General features: G+C 42.2%; 3 protein-coding genes across 3 annotated transcripts; 2 read left to right on the plus strand and 1 right to left on the minus strand.

The window, feature by feature from the left end:
• Positions 1 to 1,637: 1,637 nt before the first annotated feature.
• On the minus strand, positions 1,638 to 3,129 carry LOC128768204 (G2/mitotic-specific cyclin-B1-like). The gene is made up of 7 exons (XM_053880914.1): positions 3,065 to 3,129; positions 2,806 to 2,997; positions 2,587 to 2,745; positions 2,270 to 2,506; positions 2,076 to 2,216; positions 1,897 to 2,007; positions 1,638 to 1,829 (listed from the first exon to the last, which is right to left on the minus strand). The coding sequence occupies exons 2-7, from the start codon at positions 2,983 to 2,985 to the stop codon at positions 1,725 to 1,727; spliced, it is 933 nt and encodes a 310-aa protein (XP_053736889.1). The 5' UTR covers positions 2,986 to 2,997; positions 3,065 to 3,129; the 3' UTR covers positions 1,638 to 1,724.
• A 1,080-nt stretch (positions 3,130 to 4,209) lies between these two features.
• Positions 4,210 to 8,992, plus strand: LOC128762734 (AN1-type zinc finger protein 5-like). Its single transcript, XM_053871196.1, has 6 exons — positions 4,210 to 4,448; positions 5,498 to 5,682; positions 5,770 to 5,917; positions 6,254 to 6,345; positions 6,901 to 7,014; positions 7,423 to 8,992. The coding sequence occupies exons 2-6, from the start codon at positions 5,526 to 5,528 to the stop codon at positions 7,569 to 7,571; spliced, it is 660 nt and encodes a 219-aa protein (XP_053727171.1). The 5' UTR covers positions 4,210 to 4,448; positions 5,498 to 5,525; the 3' UTR covers positions 7,572 to 8,992.
• A 1,420-nt stretch (positions 8,993 to 10,412) lies between these two features.
• tmc2a (transmembrane channel-like 2a) lies at positions 10,413 to 19,102 on the plus strand. Its single transcript, XM_053878274.1, has 20 exons — positions 10,413 to 10,449; positions 12,293 to 12,331; positions 12,404 to 12,848; positions 12,958 to 13,110; positions 13,182 to 13,272; positions 13,337 to 13,418; positions 13,498 to 13,604; positions 13,679 to 13,777; positions 13,975 to 14,117; positions 14,195 to 14,342; positions 15,178 to 15,366; positions 15,680 to 15,859; positions 15,920 to 16,078; positions 16,152 to 16,280; positions 16,366 to 16,433; positions 16,555 to 16,794; positions 16,861 to 16,986; positions 17,688 to 17,766; positions 17,969 to 18,089; positions 18,415 to 19,102. Exons 1-20 carry the CDS (start codon positions 10,413 to 10,415, stop codon positions 18,597 to 18,599), a joined length of 2,820 nt encoding a protein of 939 aa, XP_053734249.1. The 3' UTR covers positions 18,600 to 19,102.
• Positions 19,103 to 19,564: the final 462 nt, after the last annotated feature.

Genomic DNA, 19,564 nt, shown 5'->3' on the forward strand with positions numbered 1-19,564 from the left:
ATGAAATAGATTACTATTGATTGATATGTAATTGTTCTGACGTCAAAAAGAAAAGAAAAGAAAAGAATAAAAATGTAGCGTACCATAATAAGGCATCAAAATAGTCTGAATAGTTAGTTAATGGATCGTAAAATGTCATTTGAAAATACAGTAGAAGTAATCGTGTAGTTTAACTTGACCATGGATTATTTTCTCTCTTATTGATTCCTTTCATAATCCAGAAAATTGAATCATATATATATATATATATATATATATATATACACACACACACACACACACACACACACACACACACACAGTATATACCCCTACATCTTTAATGTTTGTAATGTATTTCGTCTGCAATCAGTGAAATATTAACTTAAGTGATCATTTACTTTTGGGTTTTCTTTCAACTGCAGTCCCCCTAAGAATATGAAATACCAAAGCAAAAAATAAAAAAAGTAATCCAAAAGGTAAAATAAGATTTTAAGATGCATAGTTTTACTGCTTTTTTAAAAAAATCTGAAACAGTTTTGTCATTTATATTTGTGGTGTGCCACAGTGTTTGAGAACATTGTGTTTGTTTCAAATGAAGGATGTTTCCTACAAGGCCAGGTGAAATAAAACAGATTATCATTCTACGTAATCTACAAATCACAAAATGTAAAAGGACCATGGCCGTTTGAATATTGTATTTAATGTAGCGTACAACTTCAGAATTTGACCATTGATTCACATGATTAAATGGAGGCTAGATTTTAAAGCTAATCATTTACACAGTTAAAACTGAACAGTTTGGACAGTCAGGTGCTGCTTGTTTCAGCTGACACCAGACTGGTTAACCTTAGTGTGCTTGCTGGGTTCGTCCAAAAACCTTCACCTACTGCGGCCCTTTGAGGTTCTGATTGAGACCCCAGGTTTACGCAGAAAAATGTAAAGTTTGAGGGAGCAGTTGGCAAACAGTTCCACAATGGATGCAGGTTTTTGCTCAGATCAATTGTGTCTTGGGAGTGTAAGCAGTTGTCGGTGTTGATCGTTTCAGCTTGATCTGCTCAAGAACTTGCACCAGTGCACCACACCAAGTGTTTAGTGTGATTTCTTTGGCACCCACCCTTTTGTGGAATAGCTTGCCACAAAGTGGAAAATTAATCCAATAATGAATTTATTAAACTACTTTCCCCACAACAATACTTTGGTACAAAGAGGAAATCCAGTGACCAGTTTGGAAGCCTTCAGCCATTTCTTTTGTCCGAATCCATTACATTTAAATGGGCAATATGTCAATTTGCCCTTTAAATAAGATGCATCAACTGGAGATTGGGTAGCCGTATAACATGCCAATTTCAGGTCAATATACAGAACACTCGTTCTCCCAGACTCAAGCATTTACCAATCATTAGATTGTGGACTAGCAACCTCAACCAACTTAAAACACCAAGCAACAGCATGGAATTGTCCAGAAAGAAATTAAAAAGCAAGTTTTGTTAAAACCATTTAATGCTACACAAAACTAAATGCATCACATGTCAGCATTTCAATAAATATGAAACCGTCAGATTTAACATTAAAACATGATCTAACAAGGAATACAATTAGCTCGTGGCAAAAATCCATTAACTTTCGACTGGGCCTTATTTTAGCCCTTAGGGTGGGCAAAAAAGGTACAATTTAAAAATGGTTTAAAGTGCTTGCATAATCGTCAGTGGTAAAAAGTTCACTAAAAGGGACATTAAAACAGTTCATTGGCTGATCTGCTTTGCCATGTCAAACACCACTACTGAGTTCAGCTGTGAGATGGTGGCGATCCTCAACTGCCTGGAAGAAGAGTATTTTGCTTTGACAGCCTGGAAAGAGTGAGAAGGTTAGAGAGTGAAATTAAAAGGAGCAGGCTGTGGATCTTTCGCTACGAACCATGTGCTTAGTTAGTCCCTTGTTCACCTTCACAACATTCTTAGCAATGTGTGCCATGACTGGAGTCAAGCTCTCTGCTGTGTAGCCCATGTAGTGAGTCAGAGTGGCATCCTAGAGGAGAAAGGTCTTTAGTATCAAGCTCCATGTGAAGCCCATTGCTGCAGAGTTATGTTGCTCACCCACTCCCCTGCATCCGTGATCTTCAGAGTCAGGGCAAGTGCAGCACTGGCCACCATAGAAGGTGGGAAGTGCACCATGTCGTAGTCAACCATGGTGAGCTCCAGCAGGTATTTGGCCAGGGTGTGCTGCTCGGCAGTGACCTGAGCAGAACCATGAGTCAAAAAAGTTCCAAATTCAATGACTCCAAACAAACCTCGCAGATCTTTGAGGCCCTTCTGAGGAACTGAAGAGGGAGGGGACGGCCCAGCTGGAACCGCAAGACCCGGAGGAAGGTCATCTCAGTCTCCCTGATCTGAGCGGTTGTGTACGCCGAATCAGTCACATGAGCAAAGTCACCGATCTCTGGGGGATAAATCTCTTCATATTTCGACGCAAGGAACATGGCTGTCACACCGACCAGCTGCAGGTGCTTCTTTGAGACTGGGTGTTCCTGGTCAGCATGACAAATGTACATTCATGATTGAAACTAAACATTTATTAATTTCAAAATCCAGGTATGCTTTTGCTAACCTGAAGGAAGCGATCAATGAGTCCCACAGCCATGTACATGGTCTCCTGCAGCAGACGGAACTTCATGCTTACTTGCACCAGCCAGTCAATGAGAATGGCGCGCATGGTCCCAGTCACCTCCTGACCTTTCAGATAATCTGGTCGAACGCTCTGCTCTTCCTGTGAGCAAAATTTATCATGCAACCAGAAGTTAAATCTTTCATGAACATATCCACCGACCTCCAGCTGGCGCATGTACTTGTAGATATCCTTCACATATTCACTGCAGAGCATAGTATTGTCATAATCATCTGCATCCACGTCTCTGATGGCAGTATTGAGCAGGACATCGGAAAAAGCTTGACACAGCTCAACTGGCTCACTCTCTGAAGTCTCCATTGGTGTTGGGGAGGATGGCATTGGAGCAACCTGCTTTAACAGGAGGAATGAGGTGACAGAAGATTGAGCCAGTTCTCTGCTCGATGCCACTTTATATTACCTGAGCCACCGGCACAGACCGAATAGGTTTGGGCAGACCACCAGCTTTGTTTGGGCCATTTGCCTTTTTCCCTCCTCCCCTTTTGGAATCCTGGAGAGAAATGTATCAAGTGAACATCAGTGATTTGTTAGCCCAGTCTCCAAATTTGGTATTGAAATTAAACATTTCATGCAGGAAGTAGTATTGTAGCATTTCACCATAAAGCTTTATCATGACTACCTTTCTCTGCATATCTTTGCTCACACCAACATTTCCAATTTCTCCCAAGACGGCCCGAGACTTGATTGTCGGTCCAGCCACAGAGCAAGTCTTGCCAGCAAATTCAGACATAGCCATGCGGCTCTGAGCAGACACACAAAAAAAAAGAAAATTAGCTCCATACAGGAAATAGATTTCAAAGCCACAGATGATGTTTGATCAATATTGTCAGTCACAATGCATCAGACAGAGGGTAAGCACTTACTCTTGTGATACGCAGGGCCATGATGTTATACTTGTACAGCAACACAGGCGCAGAAGGAAGTCACCAAAGGCAGTGTGACTGTAGCTGGGTGCTTTGGTTTAAATATGTTTCCCCCCTCACACTGGAGCAAGCAGATTGGCTCATGCTCCTAATAGGTCAAGCACACCTGCTTTGTGTTTTCTAATTAGTTCAACTTAATTAATACATCCACTTTTGGTCTCGCTCTCTTTTTATTTTTATTTTTTTTTAACTTTTACACTAACTTTACTCCCCAAATACCTTGCCCCTTCACTTTGTTTGGCACATGTAACTTTCAATAAAGTAAACCATTACAATTGGCAAGCAAAAACTGAAATGGCACAAATACTGTATTTTCATCCATATTATCACAGCTTTTGTTAAAATGTGCTCGTTTTTAAATAGGGATATATTTAGTTTCAATGTGAACTAGTTTGACGTTTGTTTAAATTGGTAGCAAATAAGTACGCTGTCACTCTACTAACTATATAATTATACTACTACGAAATATAATTACCATAAACAAAATACAAATGGTCTTATATCTGAAACATTTTTTTTTACATTTCGCCGTATGTCGGTGTTTTTTCTATAATGTACAGATGGGGGCGCTATACAAACAAACCAGTATTGCAACAACAAGACGAAGAAGAGACGTGGCTTACGGATCCTGGTGACGTCACCGGATGGACTAACGCAAACACGTTGAACAAAACAGATGCAATCACAAATGAGATGACGTCAACAAAATTAGTCGAGCCACATTTGGGGAAGAACGATAAAAGATCGACGTCGGCGACTAACCTAGACGGCCCTAGTTCTTTTTAATTTCGTTTTCAAAACAGGGAAAAATACTGTCAGCCCCCCCAACAAGTCTGTCTACGAACCTTTATCCGCCTCAAGGTAAGGTTTCTCAGCCGAATGTTTTTATTTTAATCAAAAGTCACAAAGGCGTCGACTTTAAGAGTTCGTCTTCACTGTTTGTCTTCATACTTGTTCGGAAAACTTGTTCGTCGAGCCTTATTCAGTAATCGTAAATTGATTTACACATGCGATGACCGCAGTTAAACCTTTGGATTAACACGTTATTTTTTTAGCCTAAATAATTTCCAATCCTCTTTTCAACACAAGTCGGTTGTCTCAAACGGTTGTTTTAAAATATGAGTGATTTGGGAGTCCAGTCATAGAACAACGGCCTTGGCTAGTTTTCCCTTTAAAGCTACTTGTTAGCATCTGCTGCAATGTAGCCACGAGTAGCTGGTGTTGGCTCTAATACGGACAAGTTAAAGTGTTGTTACTAACTTCGTGTGTGACGTGTGTTGTTTTCTCCATATAGATTGTTAGTTCACCATCGATGTTAACGATTATTTAAAAAATGTACCTTTATTGGCTACCTTAGCTTGCTAGCATGACTCAGTAAATTTCTCGAATGTGGCCCAGTGCTTATCTTTGAACCGCCCCAAGGCGGTTTTAAGTCTGTGTATTATGTCGGAGAATGTATTTAGCATTTAGTTTACAAGCGTAAACGTATGTACAACGTCCTTCCCAAAATGTTACAACATTTAGAACAACGGTCATGTGTGCGCTTGGCCTTTGTCTCGTAAACAAACAGGCTTGACTTTGTCCGTAGCTCTTTATGTTAAGTACAGTACCCCAGGAGACGCGTAGCAAATTGTAGTAAAAATATCTTTATTCCCCCATTTGCGTTCAATACTGCGTGTTAAATATCAGTTATACAAAATATACATTCGCAAGCGTTAATTACAAATGCATCCGATTCACACTCCACTATACAGCAATGCTGGTTTTATCAATACATTTTTACAAGAATTTAATGTGCAGGTGAAGTTGTAAATAGTTAAGTGGATATTAAAATGTGTCGACAATGACTTGATATTCAAATTCATGTGTCCAAAAACGTATATTGTACTTTTTTATTTCCCTCTCTCCAGGTCACTTTCGCATCCAGCAGCCAAAACGATGGCCCAAGAGACCAACCAAAGTCCGGTTCCTGTTCTTTGTACCACTGGCTGTGGTTTCTACGGTAACCCAAGAACAAATGGCATGTGCTCTGTTTGCCACAAGGAGCACTTGTCCAGACAGAACAATGGAGGAATTAATTCCATGGCCCCCATTGGTAAGACTTGTTTTGTCTTGCATGTTAAACTCATCATGCCCCCCCTCACTGTCTTGATGTTTACCTGCCGATCTTCTTCACTTTTAGGCAGCAGCGGTGGCTCTGCTGTTGAAGTGTCTGCCATTCAGCGGTTGGAGGCTTCCTTGAACAACGCTGCTGCTGCTGCAGTGGCTGCTGCCGAGGAAGCAGCAGACGCTGCGACATCTGTAGAAGCTGCTGCCATTGAAAGCTTCAGGTATTGCCGATGTGATGAGTGAATTTAGGCATGTGTTTTAGTTCGCCACCCATGCCAACCAGACAACTATTGTCAACTAGTAACTCAAACTGATAAAGCATTTCTATTGTGTGTCATCAGTTATGGACCAGGTGTGGCCCATGAAACTGTTTATTATAGAGCTAACTGATGAAATGCATGAAAATCTTATCGACCCTGATGAAACTACTTAATAAAAGCCCAGAATTGACAAGCTTTGAAAAGTCAGTGTTTCATGTTGTGGCAGTCACCCATCTCTTGCTTTTATCCTCACCGTGACGAGGTTTTTCCCAACTTTGCTTCCATTTGTTCCAACAGTGGAGTGTCTGTCACACATCAGATGACTGAGCTGAGTTTGTCTTGCGAGGAGAAGGCTGCATCAGGGAGCAACGTGGAGTTGACAGACCCAGGTATTTATTCATACTGTTTTCATGAAGTACATGCTGTTAGTTGACGATTGAAGCATAAATGTGTATTGAGCAGTGGCTGTGTCTCCGGGACAATTGTGATCAAAACCATGAAAGCATGGCAACATTTTGAGCAATTTAAAATCATATATAAAGTTTCAGAACATTATTTAGCACTATAACATTGTTTCCATTTATTTTCCTTTTTACAACATCAGGAATATTGTTGTCTTCATGCTTCTGCGCACGTTGTATGTCGACTTGTCGACTAACCATTAAGGTGGTCATTGACTTGTCACCTATCAAAATAGTGGCTGGTTAGCAGTTCATTGTTTTGTGGTTTTAAACAAAAATGCACGATTTTCTAAACCGGATTTCTTCTTGATAGGTCATTATCTCTCTGTCTCATTCCTGTTATGACATTAATGATTACCACACCATTACAAATAGGATGTTGATGATGTATCTCACCCAAACATTGATATTCTATTTATACTTGGTGTTGGAGCAGAGATGCAACAGAAATATTAAATTCCTTTGTTTTTTTTGTATTTTCAGTGATGAGTCAGCCTACAACGTCCACATCTGGTAGTCAACAGCCTCCTGCTCCTGAACCCCTCAAACCCAAAAAGAATCGCTGTAATATGTGCCGCAAAAAAGTTGGACTCACAGGTAAGTGAAGTTGCTTCAGATATCACATATACAGCACTGTCACTGTCGTCCATTCTTGCTGCATGAAGGAGCATTGCCCTGCCCACTGCTACCAGGCTGCACAATGCTCATTTTTTCTAGCGTTATTCTATTTTTTAAATCTATTTTATTTATTTATAGTTATTTTTTAATGTCCATTTTATAGTGCTGATTTATGTTAAACTGTGCGGTATGTTGCTGTTTTATGTACTGTCAGTTTTGTAAATCGTTCATGTTTAGTGTGTAATTTGTTTTTAGTATTTGCTGCTGTGACATGTCAAATTTCCCCAGGAAGGATTAATCACGTCGTCATATCATCTTTTATCATATCGTGTCGCTCTGTTGTTACCACTTGGTCTGTTTCCCTAACATAATTACTGTTCCCCACAGGTTTCGACTGCCGCTGCGGCAATATTTTCTGTGGAATCCACCGTTACTCAGACAAGCACAATTGTCCCTATGACTACAAAGCTGAAGCTGCAGCCAAAATTCGCAAGGAAAACCCTGTTGTTATGGCTGAGAAGATCCAGAGAATATGAAGAGAAGATGGTCTGCCTGAATCCATGGACTGATTGGTTTCTCAACAAGTGGACTTGAGCGCAACTGTTGCCCCGAAAGGACCTGCTGTTGCTTCACACTCGAAGTGCACGAACGTTTGTATTCTTATCTGTGAGTTAGAAACCTTTGGGAGTTGTGTTGATTCCAGTGTGCATGTGATGTGTGTGTGTGCGCGCGTGTGTGTGTTAGAGAGGAGGCTGCTGCAGGTTGTGGGCTACGTTGATGAAGGTGTGAAGTATTTTCGTGTGTTTGGACTCTTCAGACTGTTACTGCTGTTGGCCAACAGGCGTCGTTGATGTTGTGCTTGCTCTCTGCTGGCTTGAGTAGCAAAGTAGATAACTTGTTTCCCTTGTTTGGCCTTTGTCGGGTGAGTTTGGCCTGACCGATGTCAGCCCACTTAACTACCGTGAATGATAACTGCTTCCCTGGAACCCAGTCTGTACCTGCCTGTGAGTCACGTTTCTGCTGAAAGGACAATAGTGGATGCGGGATCTTCTGAATCGATCAATCCCTCCTGTGTTTTGTGCAGCAACAATAATAACTGTTTGGATCTGGATATTAAAAGTTCATATCATTGATACTTGTCGATTGTTTTTCATTAAACTGATTTCATTTTTTCTGTTTGAAAGACAGGTAGCTCCACTGATCTTACTGATCATTTTCCATTAGTTTTAACAGTGTGCTTGCAATGTCACATGGTGTGATGCGAAGAATGTTAGAGAGAAGTAGTCACAATTATTCATCATTTTTCATTACTTTGTGGGGCTGCTTGAGCTGTATACATTTGGGTTATTTCCCCCTTTAGTTATGCAAGTTTGTACGACTTTTTTTCTACATCTGCTATGTGTGTCCACAAGGATAGAAATACAAACGTGTGTGTGCGTGCGTCTACTTTGCGGGGACCAATTCTTGACAAAACATGAAGATGAAAATTTCAAAACAAGTGGGTCATGACATTAGGTTTACGTTTGGTTCAAAGTCCTGGTTAAGTTTAGTCATTTGTTTTGGATGGTTGGGTTTAGGGTGAGAGGTTGGGGAAAGCATTATGGCAATGAGACCTCACAATGTCCCCACAGGGACTTATACTCGTATCTTTGTGAGAACCTTTATGAGGTTTTTAATCAACAGAGTAGAGTGAGGACATTTTTGCCGGTCATCACTTTGTCAAGCCTCTTTTTGAGGGTTAAAACTGCAAAATAGCTGGGATGTTATAACTGGATCTTACTTTGTCAAAGAGTAAAGGTTACGTTTAGCCAGTTGTTTTAGATGGTTAGATTTCCTGGGGAGAGGGTGGCGCAAGTATTATGTCATTGATGGTGCTCATTAAGATAGGAAGACGAACGTGTGTTGTGTGAAACCCTCCAATAATGCAGAATAAATTGTATGATGTAAATAAAAAAAATGTTCACAAACCTTCAGATGCGTCATTTAGCAGTCAACAACACAATGACCAAAACAGCATATTTCACACACCCAGCTGTCTTCTTATGAACATCACTTTGAACAAGTATCATTTGAAAACTGTACTTGAATTCTTAAATTCTGTGGATCAGAATTGAATGTTGACTTAGTTTTTGACAGTAAATTGGAATTTTAATTTCAAAACAAATATATAAAAAGAAGCACATTGATGCGTGCACAAGCTTCACGTTGATGTGAAACCAAGCTGCCAGTGTGGTTTAAGAGTGAAGAAACAGGATCTATTGCTGCATGACTCCAGTAAGTCACATCGTGACGGCAACTCCTCTGTCCAGCAGGGTGAATAGGATTAAGAAGAAACACGTGAAGAGACGACTCGTTCATCCACATCCCTCTGTGCTCAAAACAAATACCCGCTTATCTGAAGACCTCTTGCCTGGGCTTCCTTTCAGGCATTGCCCTCACTAGTCATGGACTTCAATGGAACTCATACTTGTGATAGCTCCCACCGTACAAAGTTACACATTTTGTGAACTGGATTTACTTGTGTTTTGTGATGTTACATTTCAGTGAGCTAAAATTATTTTTTAACAAAGTGGTTTCATTTTGGATTGCATCCTTCATCACCCCTAAAAAGTTGTTGCCTCATTTGTCGGTTCGACTCCTGCATTGTTTGCCTAACTGAATCTTAGGTTTTGAGTATTTCTTTCATACACGAGGAGCTGTCAAAATTGTGAATAAATGATAGCCAGGAAACTGGATCCTCTCAGTTCTCAGACCAGATGTGTCACCTGTACACCTCTAAGAGCATGTGATCACCTGTGGAAACTGAATACTGTGTAATGGAATCATTTTGGATGTGAAAATTGATCTCTACTCTATTATTCAATGAGGTGTGTGTTTTTTCTTTTCTACGCGCAGATGAGCTCCGCTGATTCCTGACCACTAGAATGTTAAGAACAAACTAAGTAAAAAGTTCATGTGTTCACAGTTTACGGTGGTGTCAAGTGTCTCTGCAGTGGCCTGAGAGTATGGAAATCTAAGCCTGTGTGGTAGACAGCAGCCAGACAAGTGAGAGTTTATCCACCACTTAAGATAGAAGGGGATCTGTTTTAAGCCATTTACAGTGAAAGTAAGTAGCAAAAGGACTAGTATCAAACATGTAGTTGTCGTGAGAACACAAACATCTGTGTGTCCTGATCTAGAACGTCTGAAGAAAGGTTTGCTCACTAATTTTCCGCACCATCAGGCGATGCTTGTCTGCTGGCACTCGGCGCGTGCAGCAGTTGTCATGGTGACGTGGTGAGAGATACCCGAGTTGGGTGCTGGCTGGGATTCAGAGAAGAGAAGAGTTGCCTTGCGACATCGGACTCAAGACTCCTCAGACTCAACGGTTTCTAATCATGCCCCGAAAAAGGGACGTAGCTGCAATGGAGGAAGGTAAGCTGAAGGAAGAGTTGTGTTACCAAAGTTCAAGTTAAGGTTTTTGTCTTTTGTCTTGCCTGTGTGATGGCAGGGCGACCTGATAATAACCTTGTAATTACCAGTCATCACTTACACAATGCTTGAATTGTGCTCAAAGCCGTGAAGGAGTCTGTTGCTCCTGGACTAAATTGGACACTCATTGTAAGAAATGCAAATTGTTAGTCATGTTTTAACCTGTCAGCCATCTTGATCAAATATAGAATGTTGTCAGTTCACTGAAGTTGAAGTATCCACTGATCTTTCAACTGGTTAAATATAGATTTTGTTGTGTGAAGTAGTTCATTTTTATTTAAACGGGTCATTTCCTGCATATATTTATTCTGTTATCACTCACTCATATATTGGGTTTGCATTAAAATAAAATGCTAAACGTTTGACTTGACCAAGTTACATTTACTAAAAGTCATTAAAAAGTGTTGCATTAGGGTTTTTTAAATGAAACCTGCAAGTCACGATGGCAAAACGTTCTACAGTGAAATGTTTGCTGCATGGAGAGAGCCTGGTACTACGGAAGCTCAGAGTTGCCAGCTGGGTGAAATTAATTCTACTAGTAATAATAATAATAATAATACTAATACGAATACTAATACTAATAATACTACTACTACTACTACTACTAATAATAATAATAATAACATCTTTATTATAGTTATTGTTGTATATATTATAGTTACTGTAAATTGACAGTGCTCAAGGTTTAGTTTCTGTCCTCTTCAACGTCAGAATCTTCTCATTCCTTGTCAGACTTATGTGCTTCTTAGATCTCTGCGAGTATGAACACCAGGAAACTACATCTTGCTTACAGATGAGTGCCGTGTCAATAAACCCAGGTTTCCATGTGAGACCTTCCAAAGGGCGCCTTCAGCGGTGTGACTAGCTGGCAGCTTGAAATACAAACTCAGCCCACTGAGTCTTGGTAGCCGAGTCTGTAGGAAAGGCTAATACATGTCCCTCTTCCTCAGGTATTTCTATGGCGAAGTATCCCATGATCCTTTATGGGTTCTTAACTCCGGATTGGATTACGTATAGAATTGTGGAGGATAAACTAATCGTGTATTAGGAAATGTGCTGCGTGTTTTAAGAATGAGAAACAGCTTTATTCTCCATTCTCCAGCAATTTTTGATAGAACAATACATAAGAAATAAAGGAAACATACATAAATATGTGTGTGTGTCTGTGGTTCTGGTCAGCCATGTGTTTTGGATGGTTTAGTTGAGGGTGAGAGGCTGGGGAAAGCATTATGTCAATGAGAGGTCCTCACTAAAATGTGTGTCTGTGTGTGCGAGCAAGCTTGTATAGCTGTACGTATGGGGACCAGTGCTTGGAAACACACCTCCTTGTGGGGTCCGTTTGCTATTTGGGGCTCTTTGTGGGGACACGTTGCTGGTCCCCACAAGATTAAGCCTCCATTTTATGATTCAGACTTCAAAATAAATGGGGCATTATAATTGAATGTAAGTTTGGTTCAGAGCACTGGGGGAGGCTGGAGAAAACATGTGTGTGTGTTCTTGTGAGGACATTTTGCTTTGTGAGGACATTATGTCCTGTCCAGAAAACGGCAGTGGTTTATTATAAGTTTGGTTCAGAGTCCAGGTCAAGGTTAGCCATGTGTTTTGGATGGTTAAGTTAAGTGTGAGAAGCTGGGGAAAGGTTGATGCCAATGAGAGGTCCTCACAAAAATAGTGAAACAAACATACGTGTGTGTGTGTTGCTAATACTGGTTTGGGGTTATTTGTTGTGTGAGAATTTAGGGCATTGAGTATAGAATTACTTCACTTTTGTGCTTCATTTTCGCAGTTGGGATAGAAATAGACGCAGAGCTGAGTGATGATGAAGGTGAGTATGACAGTATTTGACAGCGACATCCATTCTGAACTATCCGATAACATGGTGTGTTTTTCAACCCAGACGCTGTGACACAGAGAAGAGGGAACAGGAGGCAGGGAGGGGGCAGAGGAGGTGCGAAAGGGCGGGGCAAGAAGCCGGCCAGTGAGGACGAGGAAGAGGAAGAAGATGAGGAGGATGAAGCTCCAAGGAGACGCAGGGGAGCAAACGGCAAGAAGCCAGCGAGGAAGCGGGGTGGTGCTGGTGATGACGATGATGAAAGTGAAGGTGATGCACCCAAGAAGAAGAAAGGAGGTGCTGCTAATAGGAAGAGAGGAGGAAAGGCCCCAGATAGTGATGAAGAGAGCGAGGAGGAGAGAGGAAAGAAAGGACGAAAAGGTGGAGGAAAGAAAGGAGGCAAAGAAGAGCAGGAAGCAAAAGGGAAAAAGGGTGACGCCAAAGGAAAGGACAAGGGAAAAGACAAAGAAAATGAAAAGGACAAGAAAAAGAAAAAGAAGAAAGGTGACAGGTGAGGAGCTTTGGGGTTTATTTAAATGTATAATGTTTGCTTCACTGGGCACAAATAGATTTTGCCAGGTTTTCTGTACACAGTATCCAACATTGTTTCCAATCCACAGCTCGTCTGATTCCGACTCCAGCTCCGATGAAGAGGAGTCGCTGTCTGAAGGAGAGATGGCCCAGCTGATGGAGGAGGTGGAGGAGAAGAAGAAACTGATAGCAACCATCAGGAACAAGCCCTGGAGGATGAAGAGGAGGCTTGTCCACCTCAAGTGCTGCTCTTGTGATTTGATTCCTCAGTTTGTGAAAGTCACCCTGCTGAAAATATGTGTCTCACTGACAGGGAAGCGCAAGAGTTTGTGGACAAGTTTGAAGGGGCTCTTGGCAAAGGCAAAGGAAGGAAGTGGTACGCTTACAAAGTGATGATGACAAAGGTGCGACTCATACCGGCCGGTCAAAAACAGTGTTTGGCTCTTACCTGTGCCAGTGTTTTCTCAGAAATGGATCAAGTTTCAAAGAGATTTTGAGAATTTCAGAACTGCTTGTATCCCCTGGGAGAGGAAGATCAAAGAGGTGGAAAGTAGGTTCAGCTCTGTTGGCTTAACAGAGCCCTCTAGCGGAAGAATGTTGACATGTTTGACTTGTCTCCTTCATGTAAGGTCACTTTGGGTCCTCAGTAGCATCTTATTTCATCTTCCTCCGGTGGATGTACGGGATGAATCTTGTTCTGTTCGGTTTTACATTTGGACTCGTGGTGATTCCAGAGGTCAGATAAACTTCTATTATTTATCATTGATCCTGAAGCAAAAGCCACCTCAGAACATTTGCAGTATCCTGTAGGTTCTGATGGGTCTTCCGTATGGATCCATACCCAGGAAGACTGTACCTAGAGCGGAACAGGACACAGCTCAGGACTACTCTGTGCTCATGGACTTCAACGTAAGTGTGTCGCCTGCAGTAACTGGATGAGATTAGAATGAAACCAGCTATTGCCATGTTTATACAGGAATGAGAAAGTATCTAACATTGCTAACACTGCAGGTTACTCTCAAAACAGGCGACAACTTCAATGTGCAAATATGTAAATATGTTATTTTGAGCAAAAACCACAGCGTTGTTCTACTCCTGTTATTTAGGGCTACTGCAAATACTCTGTCCTTTTCTACGGCTATTACAACAACCAGAGGACGATTGGCCTGTTGAAGTTTCGACTGCCTCTGTCCTACCTTATGGTCGGGATCGGGACGTTCGGCTACAGCCTGATGGTGGTTATCCGCACGTGAGTCTTAAAATATGGTTAACATGAGTTCAGATTTGAGGGTGGCAGGGTGATACACCCTTCCATTTGATCCACAGAATGGCCAAGAATGCTGATGTGGGCGGTGGTGACGGGGAGGAAGGAGAGTTCACTTTTGCTTGGAAGATGTTCACCAGCTGGGACTACCTGATCGGTAACGCGGAGACGGCTGACAACAAGTACGCCTCCATTACCACCAGCTTCAAGGTAGCTACTGCAGCTTCATGGATTCCTAAAAAGACACGTTCTGATGGAGGAGAATGGTCTGGATCTCATGCAGTGTTTCTCAACCTTTTTTAAGCCACAGCACACTTTTTCCTTGAAAAATCCAGAGGCTCTTAACCACCAAAGGAACCTCGGCCAAATGTTAAAGTGCTTAGTCTCCAGAGAGGGGTGGGCTATATATATATATAAAAAAACAGGAATTGTTTATTTTAAATAACTGTTCTCACACGTATTTTGAAACTAGCTTGCAAGTTGCTGGTCAATGTAGGAAAAACAAAAACAAGAACTTTTGGAGCTTTTACCGTCTTTGCCTCAGATCGCTTCACAACCACAGTTATTCTTTCTCTCTTTACAGTTTGGAGCATTTGTTTGGTTCTGCATTTAGTTTTTAGCTAACTTTTTAACCAAGGAGCCAACTTTAATAGTTTACGAGTGTCAATAAAGGTTACAAATGAGACGCCACATTAGCTGTTAGCTCTGTTAGCTGTGTTTGTCTTTGGTGTCGTGCTTCCGACAAGTAACACTCCATCATTGTGTTGTGACGGTGTATGGTCACGTTAGTGGCGCATCAGGTTTCTGAAACAACTCAGTTAGGCACTTGACAAGGTTCTTCAACTTGACAAGCTTCTAGAATCAAATCAGAGTTATTGATATTGAGTGAAGAGAACTCCACTGATAGCCGCCTTATCTGGCTTAAAACTATTGAACCTGACACTTTATATGTCCTCTATTTAAAGATAAACAATCACTCTTTCAAAAGTGCGAGTAAACTTGAACTGCGTGGACGGTGTGTTTTTACCGTCTGGCCCAACACCAGGAGTCTATTGTGGATGAGCAAGAGAACCAGAAGGACGAGAACATCCATCTCAGGAGATTCCTCAGAGTCCTGGCCAACTTCTTGATCACCTGCAGCCTCGGAGGCAGCGGCTACCTGATCTACTTTGTGGTGAAGAGATCTCAAGAGTTTGCCTCGCGAGATGATCTCAGCTGGTACGAGAAGAACGAGGTATCCATGTTTGCATCATTATCTGCCGCCATTTTCTTGCCTTATAATAAGATATTTTTTGAAAACGATGCTTTGTAGTATTACATTTAAAGCAGCCTTTGTAATATTTACTAACACCAATTTTGTAATTATATATCGTCTTTAAAATGTTTAGTTTTAACTGTATCCTAGACCTTAGAAATATTTTATAGTTTATATTAAGCTGAACTTTTTCTAATTCTCCCTTTGCATTATTCAAGAATTAGCAAAACAATTCCAAAGCTGTTTCCAAAACAAAGACCCATAGATTTGCTGGTTTGATTCTGTGGCACAGTTGGAGATCATCATGTCTCTCTTGGGTCTGGTTTGTCCCCCACTATTCGAGACCATCGCTGAGCTGGAGGACTATCATCCTCGAATCGCCCTCAAGTGGCAGCTGGGCCGCATCTTCGCCCTCTTCTTGGGAAACCTTTACACATTTCTGTTTGCCCTGTTTGATGAAGTCAACTCTAAGGTAAGGCAACGCAGTGCCAGTCAGAACTCAGAGTGAAGTCACCTTTGTCATGCTTCCCAGCTGTTAGAAGAGCAGGCCATTAAGAACACATCCTTGTGGACAATGAAGGAGTACTATGCCAACTACTCACGCCTGGTCAATGACACCGAGGCCACTCCGCCACCTATGGACCCCTCAGATGTCATCAGGGGCCCCTGTTGGGAGACGGCCGTCGGCATTGTAACGGAACAAGTTTCACTTGCATTTTTAATCCACGATGAAGGAGCAATCTGAAATGATGTTTCACTTGTAGGAGTTTGTCAAGCTGACAGTGTCGGACATCCAGGTCACGTACCTGACCATCCTGATCGGCGATTTTGCCCGAGCTGTGATCGTCCGCTTCCTCAACTACTGCTGGTGCTGGGACCTGGAGGCAGGATTTGTGAGTGTCACATGATTCTGAGCCGCACCTGACACGTCTGAACGCTCAAAAAGGATCACTGAAAATGAATGGTCTAATCTTACAGCCGTCATATGGAGAGTTCGACATCAGCGGGAATGTGCTGGGACTGGTCTTCAACCAAGGCATGATCTGGTGAGACCTTCAGCCTCAACTGAATGGAATCAATGTCTGAACCAGAGAAAAGCAGTTGTAGGAAACAGTTGCGGTAAGAGTGAACTCTGTCCAGCCATGACCCATTTGTGACGCTTTTCAGGATGGGGGCGTTTTACGCACCTGGTCTGGTGGGAATCAACGTCCTCCGCCTGCTCAGCTCCATGTACTATCAGTGCTGGGCTGTCATGGCTACTAACGTCCCACACGAGAGGGTCTTCAAGGCTTCCAAATCCAACAACTTCTACATGGGCCTGCTGCTGCTCATCCTCTTCCTCAGCCTCCTGCCTGTGGTCTACACCATCATGACGCTGCCCCCCTCCTTCGACTGCGGCCCATTCAGGTGAGAGAGCGTGGACACGAGAACGCAGCGTTTAGTATGTGTTTGTCTCAGACTGAATGTTCGCAGTGGGAAGGCAAAGATGTTTGACGTGATCATGGAGACCATTGATCTGGACCTACCAGCCTTCATGGGGACGTTGTTCAGCTATGCAGCCAATCCTGGACTCATTATTCCAGCTGTTCTGCTCATGGTGTGAGTGCAGCCACACACACACACACGTACCTATCTTAGTGAGGACCGTCATTGAAATACATTGACATAACCCTTTCCCCAGCCACTCACCATAAACCTGACCATCTAAAACGAATGGCAAAACTTTTACTCTTAACCAAACTAAAAACCAATTATAAAAGATGGCCGGCGTGAATAACAATATCATGAATGATATGATAATAACCCAGCTATTTTGTCGTTTTAACCCTCAATTGAGTCTTGACAAAGTGAGGACCAGCAAAAATGTCTTCACTCTGTTAATTAATAATTCACAGGTTCTCAGAAAGATAGGAATAAAAAGAACACATGCACACACACGCTTGTGTTTCTATCCTTGTGGGGACATTGTGATGTTTCTTGCTTTCCCCAGCCCCTCACCCTGAACCTAACCATCCAAAACACATGGCTCACCATAACCAGGACTCTGAACCAAAGTGAAACCTAATGATAATGACCTTGTTGTTTTGAAGTCTTCATCCTCAAAATGACACATGGCAAAAATGTCCCCACAAAGCAAAATGTCCTCAGAAGTGGGTGTATACACACACACACACACACACACACACACACACACACACACACACACACACACACATACGTATTAACATGTTGTGCTTGTATTACATTATTTATGTATTTAAATGAATGACTGAATGAATGATGACAATTGTTTATTGCAGACTTGCCATTTATTATCTGAACTCGGTGTCTGAGGCGTACAAAAACTCCAACATGGAACTGAAGAAGAAGATGCAGATGGTAACTACGCTTGCCCATCCCAAGATGTAGTGCCAGTTGCTGAACTTTGATTTATAATTTAACCACTAACTATGTTTCAAAATGTGTCATTGATATATATATATATATACACATGTGTGTGTGTACGTGTGTGTGTGTGTGTGTGTGTGTGTGTGTGTGTGTGTGTGTGTCACTATTAAAATTATCTTCTGATCATGGAAAGGCTCGGGATGAGGAGAAGAACCGGCGGAACAACACGGACAGCACCAACCAGGTGATGAAGGACCTGGAAGACCTGCTTCCAAACCCCTCCCTCGCACCACCGGCTCCTCCGCCTGAGCCAGGTGAGTAGTCTCAGGTCAGGTCACAAATCGGTCCTCATAAGGCCGCAGTGGGTGCAAACAAGCACACATATGTTAACCAATCAGGCGCCAGCTGAAACAAGCTACACCAGGCTTATGTGGATCACTTTGAGACGGCTGTTTCGGGTGATTGATCAAACAGAGGAATGGTTCAGAGCTAAAAGGTAATGTGTACAACGTGTACAAAATAAAAGATAATGGTGAACTTTTTCTATGGCAGCACACATTGAACCAACATGCGAATCAATTCACTTTGTTCATAGTTTATTTTGTTGTCAATCCAACTCAAAATTGTTCTCTCATTCAGAAAACAAACCAGAACCAGAAGCTAAACCAACCAAGACCAAGCCAGGTTCGGCTGGAAAAGGCGTCAACCTGCAGAAAGACGTGACCCTGGCTTCATCCAATCCCAACACTCAAGGGCCTGCAAGTCGAGGACCAGGGCCAAGGGGAGCCAGGCCCGGCCGTGGAAGAGGGCCGCCCCCAAGTTAACGCAAGACCGACATTCTTACAAGAAGCTGTCACGCCTGTAGACACAAACAAACATGAAAACAAGCCTTCATACCTGACACAGGCCATAATCTGCCCCTTCAGAACCTGATACTTAATGCAAACCTCTGTTTTGCTCTGACTATTGAGATGTGATGCTCTAGTTTTGGAACAAATGCTGCATCACTGGTGTGGGCCTATTGATGCAAACAACATTCAAAGTTAAAAGGGAAAAGAAACATGACTCTGGACTGAAACTATCTGACACTAAAGTTTACACAGAGGATTTCACAGCAGATGTATAGAACACACATACTGGTGCATGCGGTGAAATAAACAAGCTTCAAGAGTTTATTTGAGATGCTTATCATTCATCCTCTATTTGTACACTCTGTCAGAAGGTCTTTCTGTTGTTATCTGCCTTCTGTAGCTACAGTTGAGTGTTCGCCAGCTGGCACAACATCAGATGCTCTCAGCGTAAATGTGTTGGAAGTGCGACATGTTTGCAACCACCAGCTGCTGCCCTCAGCAACAATGGATTTATTCCTCTGAAATAAAGTTTGTGGAGCCGTTCTATGACTTATCCTTGAGCCGTTTTGAGTTCCATCCCATTCATGTTGCTGTGTTGCTGCAGTGATCATTGAAATTTGCAAATGCTCTAGTTTGTGTTTCAACTCTTTTACCTGTCTTATGAGAAAATGTAGATGTTCTGGTTCCCCCCACGGTTTCATAACTCCAGTCTGTTGTCTAGTGTTTAGTAGTGACTGTCCCTACATAGCTCTCTGAGTCATTCTGTTTGATGAAGGGGTGAAACGCACTACAGGACAGAGTCACCAAACCTGTCACATCTCACCTGGCAGGTAAGTGTCAGACGATTGGTTGAGCCTCTGCGGGTGAAATGCCAGACAATCCTCAGCCCTGAAGGGTGGAGCCACGGCTGCGTTAAAAGCCGCAACCAAATCTACTGC

The sequence above is a fragment of the Synchiropus splendidus genome, chromosome 1, assembly GCF_027744825.2.
Source record: "Synchiropus splendidus isolate RoL2022-P1 chromosome 1, RoL_Sspl_1.0, whole genome shotgun sequence".
Lineage (NCBI taxonomy): Eukaryota > Metazoa > Chordata > Actinopteri > Syngnathiformes > Callionymidae > Synchiropus > Synchiropus splendidus.

What these genes read in the sequence shown, in the direction of transcription:
- tmc2a (XM_053878274.1), top strand. Translation starts at nt 10,413, where the DNA reads ATGCCCCGAAAAAGGGACGTAGCTGCAATGGAGGAAG. An exon ending in CGTAGCTGCAATGGAGGAAG is followed by an intron (nt 10,450 to 12,292) that starts GTAAGCTGAAGG and finishes TCATTTTCGCAG; the next exon opens with TTGGGATAGAAATAGACGCA. An exon ending in AAAAAGAAGAAAGGTGACAG is followed by an intron (nt 12,849 to 12,957) that starts GTGAGGAGCTTT and finishes TCCAATCCACAG; the next exon opens with CTCGTCTGATTCCGACTCCA.
- LOC128768204 (XM_053880914.1), bottom strand. Translation starts at nt 2,985, where the DNA reads ATGCCATCCTCCCCAACACCAATGGAGACTTCAGAGAGTGAGCCAGTT. An exon ending in GGGCCTCAAAGATCTGCGAG is followed by an intron (nt 2,217 to 2,269) that starts GTTTGTTTGGAG and finishes GGTTCTGCTCAG; the next exon opens with GTCACTGCCGAGCAGCACAC. An exon ending in TCACGGATGCAGGGGAGTGG is followed by an intron (nt 2,008 to 2,075) that starts GTGAGCAACATA and finishes TTTCTCCTCTAG; the next exon opens with GATGCCACTCTGACTCACTA.
- LOC128762734 (XM_053871196.1), top strand. Translation starts at nt 5,526, where the DNA reads ATGGCCCAAGAGACCAACCAAAGTCCGGTTCCTGTTCTTTGTACCACT. An exon ending in GCTGCCATTGAAAGCTTCAG is followed by an intron (nt 5,918 to 6,253) that starts GTATTGCCGATG and finishes TTGTTCCAACAG; the next exon opens with TGGAGTGTCTGTCACACATC. An exon ending in CGTGGAGTTGACAGACCCAG is followed by an intron (nt 6,346 to 6,900) that starts GTATTTATTCAT and finishes TTGTATTTTCAG; the next exon opens with TGATGAGTCAGCCTACAACG.